Source organism: Bison bison, unplaced genomic scaffold (assembly GCF_000754665.1).
Source record: "Bison bison bison isolate TAMUID 2011002044 unplaced genomic scaffold, Bison_UMD1.0 scf7180017864317, whole genome shotgun sequence".
Taxonomy (NCBI): domain Eukaryota; kingdom Metazoa; phylum Chordata; class Mammalia; order Artiodactyla; family Bovidae; genus Bison; species Bison bison.
In genome coordinates, this window is record NW_011494889.1 from 9,108,061 (window position 1) to 9,116,812 (window position 8,752).

General features: G+C 50.5%; 1 protein-coding gene across 4 annotated transcripts in view; it reads right to left on the reverse strand.

Annotated features, from left to right (window-relative positions):
* Positions 1–8,752, reverse strand: part of MSI2 (musashi RNA-binding protein 2) — a 408,751-nt gene that overhangs the window by 264,210 nt on the left and 135,789 nt on the right. For all 4 annotated transcript variants that reach the window (XM_010852922.1, XM_010852919.1, XM_010852921.1 and 1 more), the window contains one exon: positions 368–460. In XM_010852922.1, the coding sequence (XP_010851224.1) occupies positions 368–460 (93 nt within the window). The remainder of the gene's footprint in view (positions 1–367; positions 461–8,752) is intronic.

The window sequence follows — 8,752 nt, forward strand, 5'->3', positions numbered from 1 at the left end:
CCCCAGACCGAAGCCCGGTGCAGACAGAGACCAGCTTCTGCGGGAGCTCCTGCCCTGTGACTCCCAGCTCAGAGTCCCTTCTCTAGCCGGCGCTGCCCCTGTCAGCTCCCAGCCCAGGCCCCACACGACCAGCTAAGGCCGGTGAAACCGCACTCAAAGGCCGCTCTGTCTGTTCCTGTCGGCGCACAGGGCTCCGTGCCCACCACAAGCCAGGCTCTTCCATCTCGGCTCCTGCCGAATCCCATTCACATCTCGACAGCCAAGTCCAAGGACAAGGCTCTGGAGGAGACGGTTGTGGCAAAGGCAGGGGCCACAGCAGCCACTCTGAAGGACAGAGGAGGCTGCCCCAGCCCCACACGCCCCTTACCTTGCCGAACTGCTCAAAATACTGCTTCACATCTTCCACCACGGTGTTCGCAGACAGTCCTCCTACAAAGATTTTCTTTGTTCTTGTGACCATCTGCAAGAAACGACAAGAGGAAGACAGGTTAACTTGGTTATCTGAAGCCACACTCACCGAGCTGTTGAACAAGCCTCTCTGCATACTTCTCCAGAGACGAAGGCGATGTGAGGACTATCTCAGCTGCTCAGAGCAGGCCCTTCAGACGTCTCAGGATGCCAGAGACAGTCACGAGGAATACCTTAGGCCTTCAGGCCGCAACCTGAAAGCTGGCATTTCATGCAGATGGAGAGTGGACTTCAAAGCCTCACTGGCCATAACACACAGCTTCATTGTGATGTGAAGTCACACGTCAGAGCTATTTTAAACCGAAGAGACGCGAACAAAGGAGAACTATGTGCATAAAGACATGCTGCCCAGAAAGTACCCACAGAATGTGTCAGTAAGAAACTCACATGTAATTCAAAACTCTGTGCAGACTGCCTGCACGGAGCCATTCCGGGTGCTGGCTTGTGTCTGCCAACAGGACAGGCACTGGGAGGGTCAGCCCCCCGTGCCCACCCCCAGGGCTCCTGTCCCTCGGGGTTTCTCACCAGTCCCCTTGACGTGTCCTACACTCAGTCAAGCCCAGCTGGTCCCCAGGCCTCCCCACCTCTGTCCACGCAGGTTCTCCTTGGGAGACCTCTCCACGCCAAGGTATCCTTGGCATGGGTACCTCCCATGCCAAGCTGACTACCCTCCAAGATGCAACGCTCTTCTCCAAAATGCCAAATACCTATATGGCCGCCCCACCCAGAAGCTGCGTCTCTCACTTCTGAGCTCCCTAACGCCGTGCCCTCTGCCTCTCACACACTCGCTACTTTCCACTTGGTGCTAAAGTGAGTGATAATCCTGCCCTCCTTACCTCCTCCCCCAGACCGTCTCCTGACTCCTCTCAGGATGCCCTGCAGTTCAAATACAGGGCCAGGCACACAGAAGCCCACAACTGCAGTTTGCTGGATACAAAAACAAATGAACTTCTGAATGGTCCCCCTTCAAAATCCCACCAGTCCCAAAGCAAAAGGAGGCGGAAGGTCAGTGATGTCAGCTCTTCAGAGCGGGACCAAAAACCTTACACGGAAGAGTGAAAGACGACAAAATGAATGTTATTCTGAAAACTAAGTTAGGCTACGTGGGTTTGGGGGTTGTTTTGTTTGTTTGGTTTCTCTTTAACATCAAATTAAAAAAATGTAAAACTCAGTGGACACAGGATCTCCCCAGTCTAGTCACACACAATAAAAACACAACATCTTAACTCAATGGGTAGACTCTTGTCACACACACACACATACACACATCAAATCATCACACTGGAGGGCTTCCCTGGGGGCTCAGAGGTAAAGAATCCGCCTGCCAAGGCAGGAGACACAGGTTCAATCCCTGATCCAGGAAGATCCCACACGCTGCAGAGCAACTAAGCCTGTGCGCCACAACGATTGATCCCGCGCTCTAGAGCCTGGGGCTTGCAACTTCTGCGGCCCGAGCGTCCTGGAGGTGTGCTCTGCAACGAGAAGCCTCCACAGTGAGAAGCCCGAGCGCCACAGCTACACGGGAGCCCCTGCTCTCTGCAACTAGAGAGAAGCCTGCGCAACAATGGAGACTCGGCACAGCCAAACATTAAATAAACAAAAGCATTTTTAAAAAATCGTCACATTGTGCACTTTAAGTATCTCACCATTTTATTTGTTAATTATACTTCCATCAAGCCGGGGAGGGAAAAAATGTTTGAAGAGAACATACAAAGAAAACCAAGACTGAAATCCAAAACCAAATCAATGAGAGGAATCTGAGAATATTAAAAGAAATGCCACCCACCACATCACACATGTGTATGAAAAGTCAATGCAGGACATCTGAGTCTGGGGGGCGTGGCTGCCTGGACCACTTATCACCTAGTCTCTGGATACATCTGCGGAGACAAGGAAGCAACAACCCCGTCCAACAGTTGAGACACAGCCCTCAAGACATACCGTGCTAAGGAGTGTGAAAGGCGCTGGGGACCCGGCTTCTGTGTCTCAGTCTGAGTGGGACCACAGACAGCACCCACTCCAGGCTGGGTTCTGCGCGCTGCACGGCGGTCCTCTACCAGAGCTCCCAACTAACCCTGAACCCTCCCGGATCTGCGGGCCGGGCGGCCCCGACGGGGAGGCTCCCTGACCCCAGGCCCTCACACTTCAGCTCAGTGGCTCCCAGACGGGACCCAGGCCACCAGAGCCCGCGGACCAAGCCCAACCTGGAACACCCCCGGAGCGGACGTCCTTCACTGTCTCGGGGACATACGGCCTGATGACTCTCATATGTCTCACTGCTGGGGACCGCCAGGCAGTGGTTAGCACGTGTGTTTAAATCATCCTTTACTATTTTTTCCATCTTTTTCAGATGAACAGGAAATTAGATGAGACACTGTACGTGAAGACATTCTATGAAGATCCCACCAGTGTCCACACCACTGAGCTCCTCTGGCCAACAGGCAGGCACCTTATCTAGCTCCTTGTTCCTCTCCTTCCTTGTCTCCCTGCTTATCCATCAATCCCCCTGGGGGGGTCAAGGTCACCTTCACAGTGAAGCTCCACCAGGCCCTCACCTCATTTAAATCTCTCTCTACACTCCCTAATCACCAAATTTTACTAACCTAACTTTCCCAATGCATTCGTTCAACAGATAATACTACGAGCAAAGTGCTAGAACGTACATTCTAATGTAATATGGAGTTTAATCCACTTTAAAATGGAGATAGAATAATTAGCCTACCACACAAGATTTCTGTTAAATTGAATAACATATGCCAAAGTGTCTACTGGGACACCTCAGAGATGCTAAATACATGGTCACTGTACCTGAATTCAAAGTCAGTTACTAAATCCATCCTTCAAGCTCAGAACAAACGGGCAGTGGAAAGAAATCTTTTATCCAACACTTTGATAAATCAACCCTTGTTGCCCCATTCTCTTCTACTATCATTTCAAAAGCACTTTCCAGCATCTCCACGTGGTTTCAGATTGGCAAAGACGCCCAACAGTTTCATTTTATATTTTTCATTCCTTTTTTTTTTTTAACCTCCAGCAAAGCAATTAAATATCTATAAAGAAACACTAATGTGATCTACAAACACGCACTCGTGGAGTTCTCAAAGCGACTCTGGAGAGACATTTCGTGAAACGAACCCCATGGTCTCATTCAGACATGGTGTGGAGCCAGGTGGGTGTAGACAGCTGGCCCTATTTCTATTCCAGTCGTTCACACGGACCAACATGTGTTCATTCTAAATAACAGAAGTCAACAGCATGTTCATTCCCCAGTAACTGCTGAGACAAGAAAGTCCCCTCTGACACCCTCTACCGTTGCCCTACGGCCATAAACCTGCCAGGACAGAGCCCTAAATACTGGGGAAGACACCCAGTTATAAATCTACACAGTCCCAAAACAGTCTTTAAAATACTTTATTTTTAAAACAAGGATGAGAAATTCTAAGCCCCAGACAATGCGCCAAAGTGTTCAAGTGACTAAAACATCCTCTCCAGGAACCAGCTCAGCTGCAGAGATGGGTCCCACTCTTCAGGAAACACTGAAAGGAGACCGATGTAATCAAAACCTTCCGAATGTGAAGAGGCCAGTGGAAAGACGGGCAACCCTTGGTCAGCTGCTCGCCGACGTCGTGGCTTCAGGAGGGGAGTGCAGCAGTGGCGGGGAGCTCTGCAGGCGACCCCTCCCGCCAGGGGCGCTGCGGGAAATGGGAGCGCTTCATTTTGTCAGTTCTGGGGGCGTCACTGCCACACGGGCTGCTCGCTGCCCCATGATCTGCACTCCGGAGAGGGACGCAGAGGGCAGCGGAGGGTGCTGGAGTCACACGCTCTCCTGTTTCTCTCCCACCTCCAGGACTGCTCAGCACAGCAGGAAGAGGGCTGGGCGGAGATGTGGCATCCAGCGTTTCCGGGCACTCTTAAAGAAGGAAGGTCCTCAAATCCCCATCAGTACTGTCCAGGTTTCACTTCTATGTATGCGTGTTCTTGCGTGTGTGTGTGTACATGCCTTGGGGGGTAGCTCTCTATTCCCCATCCTTGAGTCTTGGCTTCTATTTACCCCAGGAACCATGCAGCACCCCCAGATCTTTAACTCTCTTCTGCCTTTGGAAACAGCGAGCAGGCCTGGTAACTCGCTGGCCCCTGACTTTCTAGTCCTTGGTATTATAAAAAGTCCTCTCTGCAAAAGGGAATCCTCTTACACTGTTGGTGGGAATGCAAACTAGTACAGCCACTATGGAGAACAGTGTGGAGATTCCTTAAAAAACTGGAAATAGAACTGCCTTATGATCCAGCAATCCCACTGCTGGGCATACACACTGAGGAAACCAGAATTGAAAGAGACACATGTACCCCAGTGTTCATCGCAGCACTGTTTATAATAGCCAGGACATGGAAGCAACCTAGATGTCCATTGTAGAAGAATGGATAAGAAAGCTGTGGTACATATACACAATGGAGTATTACTCAGCCTTTAAAAAGAATACATTTGAATAAGTTCTAATGAGGTGGATGAAACTGGAGCCTATTATACAGAGTGAAGTAAGCCAGAAAGAAAAACACCAATAACAGTATACTAACGCATACATATGGAATTTAGAAAGAAGGTAACGATGACCCTATATGCAAGACAGCAAAAGAGACACAGATGTAAAGAACAGACTTTTGGACTCTGGGGGAGAAGGCGAAGGTGGGATGCTTTGAAAGAATAGCATTGATACATGTATATTATCATATGTGAAATAGATCACCAGTCCAGGTTCAATGCATGAGACAGGGTACTCAGGGCTGGTGCACTGGGATGACCCTGAGGGATGGGATGGGGAGGGAGGTGGGAGGGGGGTTCAGGATGGGGAACACTCATACACCCCTGGCTGATTCATGTCAATGTATGAAAAAACCACCACAATATTGTAAAGTAATTAGCCTCCAATTAAAATAAATTAATTAATTAGAAAAGTCCTCTGCACACAGAGGAGGGACCCACTTGTGCTTCTTTCCTGTGCTAGGCCCTTCAGGTACCTGTTTTCCAACCCACAGCCTTCACACTGACACACACAGTGCACCTTGATGGAGAGAGCCACCCATCTGCACAAGACAGAGCTCAGCCTGAAACCCTCCAGGAGACGGATCTGAAACGTCCTTGCCTTGGCACTTCTGGCGGAAGGGCCGAAGAAAACGCTTCGGGTATGTGAATGCTTTTCACTCTGAGAGACACGAGATACCCACCCACAGCGAGAGCCCTGCAGCCTTGGGGACAGCCCCTCCTCCAATAGATGCCTCCTTTTAGGGTCCAGGGCCACATTCTGGGAAGTGTTGTGTGTGTGTGTGTGTGTGTGTGTGTGTGTAGCACAGAAAGGGGGTGGGGAGGGTTCAGGCTCTCACAATTCACTGCTGCAAAGTTTTGCATCAAGACCCATAATTTAACTAAACACCACCGCTCTCCATGCACCTCTTGGCTCAACAAAGAAAACCCCAGCATCCATTCCAGTTTGGAAAATTGCTGTTTACACATACGAACTGGCCAAAGCCAGCTGCTAACTAGGGCTGCAAAGGACACGCCACCTTCCTGCCTCTAACCAGAGAGCTGACTTTTTTTTTAAAGTTTCAAAAACTCTCTTTTGAAAAATGTGCTCCATCTGAAATGGTCACTCGGAGTGGAGCCACTGGTTTTATTTTTATAAAATCTAGTAAAGCAGGGGTGTGTGGGGTGTGTGGGTGTGTGTGTGCTCAGAGCAGAGGGTGGGGCTGTTAGAATCTCTTCTGATGAGATTGAAGGGGACATTTAACTCCATCAGCACTGGCCCAAGATATTAGCTGTCACCCAAGAAAACAACGAAAAAACAACAAATATTTGTGATCCTAATAAACGCATGGAAAGGCAGAAAATAGCTCAGGAGAGTCTGAAACGGGTGCAAGAGAGGCCCAGGGAAATTAAGTCAGCTCTTGCCATAACCATGTTCCTGAAAAGAGTTCACATTCCCCTTAGTGAAAAGCACAAGACATCTCCACCACCCAAGCACATGGCCTCTCTGCAGATGTTCTCCCGTTTGAGGGAACCCCGAGCTTGTAGGAGCCCCCAGAGGACACTAGAATGCTAGCAGTGGGTGGGCTTCTGCAAATCTGACTGCCCATTATCCCCATTATACAGATGAAAAAATCAAGTCCCAGCAAGGTGACTCACGTGCTAGTTAAAGGCAAGACAGAGAGACAAGAGAGAACTGGTATGCTGGCAGACACCATGCGATTTCACATGAGATTCTAAATTTGGTGAATACCTTGTTCTTCAGAACCTGGGATAAGACTGTATGGTATCATCAACTCTGCATTTGAGAATGAAGCCTGACTGACCTTCTATGGTAAAGAATTCCAAGTGGGCTGACTGAGGTCACAGGAGTCCCGTGCCCCATGGCCCCATCCTCCAGAGTGTTTCCTCTTAGAGGCCTGCCCTCTACAATTCCCAGGTTCTCTCGATATTTTCTTCCATTCTTCCCTTCTCCCTGTAAACGACCACTCTCGCCAACCACTAACACCTCCAATCCCACCACCATCACCATCACTTCTGAATCCAAAGGCAAAACTCACTTAACACATAGATTCAGAACACGAGTCAGGAACTTAATCTTCTCCAGAAATTTCTAGACTCATTTGTGGAGAAGAGACTACATTGGTGTGCTGGGTCTATTGAAATTTATGTCCACCTAGAACCTCAGAATGTGATCTTATCTAGAAAGAGGATCTTGCAGCTGGCAAAATTCATAAAGGGTCTTGAGATGAAAGCACCTGGGTGGAGCTGTTGCTGTCCTTCACTCTTAAGTCACGTCCAGCTCTTTGCAATCCATGGACTGCAGCACAGCAGGCTTCCCTGGCCTTTGCTCTCTCCTTCCCGGAGTTTGCTCATATTCATGTTCACTGAGTCAATGATGCCATCCAACCATCTCATCCTCTGTCTTCCCCTTCTCCTCTTGCCCTCAATCTTTCCTAGCATCAGGGTCTTTTCCAATGAGTTGGCTCTTTGCATCAGGTGGCCAAAGAATAGTCCTTCCAATGAATATTCAAGACATTTTTTTTTAGGATGGACTGGTTGGATCTCCTTGCAGTCCAGGGGACTCTCAAGAGTCTTCTCCAGCATCACAATTCAAAAGCATCAATTCTTTGGCACTCAGCCTTCTTTATGGTCCAACTCTCACATCTGTACATGACAACTGGAAAAACCATAGCTTTGACAAGATGGACCTTTATCCTATAGGATGGGCCCTAATCCAATGAGGAGTCCTGATTAGAGGAGGAGAAGGGTCTCACACACATACACACGGGTACATACACATACAAACCAGAAGATGGTCGTATGAAGACGGAGGCAGAGATGGGAGACATGTGTCCACGAGCCGAGGAATGCCGGCGGCTCTGAGAAGCTATGAGAGAGGTAACGAACGGTTTCTCCCTCAAAACCTTGGAAGGGGCTCTGCCAACACCTCTACATCCAACATCTAGACTGCTGAACCGTGAAGGGGCACATCTGCTACTTCCATCATCCAGAGTGTGGCAGCCCCAGGAACCAACACAGAGACCGCCTTGGGGGAGGCCCCAGGACACCGTGACCTCAGCCCCCCTTTCCTCGGTGACAGGGGACTGTGGTCCACAGGGCCCTCCACCATGACGTGATGGGCGGGAGAAAGCTACAGCCCGCATGTGACCGTCCGAATCCGCCTCCCAAGAAAGGCAGGCCACACTCATCACTTGCACACCCGCTGTGGCGGGGATCAAGGCTCTGCCTCAAAGCGTGAGGCGAGGCGGCGAGGGGGTCAGAGAAGCAGAGCCAGCCTGAGGAGAAACGACCCACCGGCTGCAAGCGCCTCTGACCGCACGCAGGGGGCCGGGGCTGACGCGGGGCAGGCCCCGTCCTGGCGAAAGGCGCCCTCCCCCGAGTGAAGGCCTGGTGCCTGCGCCTCCTTCACGCTCAAGCGCTCTGTCCCCGCTGCGGGCAGAGCCCTCCCCACCGCGGCCCTCCTCAGGCCTCACAGCGCCCTCAGCCGGCTCCAGCCTCCCTTCCACAGCCGCGGACACAGGCACAGGCACACGAGCGCCCCGAGTCCCAAAATGAGGCGTCCCAACCCTGAGCTCGTGGGGTCTCAGGCCCCTGACCAGGGACCAGACCCCACCCTCTGCCTCGGGATGTGGCGTCCCACCCACTGGACCTCCAGGAAATTCCTCAAACTTCCTATTTGCTGAATCTCCTACACCTTTTTAAAAAGCATACGTATCTACATGTATGTGTATATATATATATCTG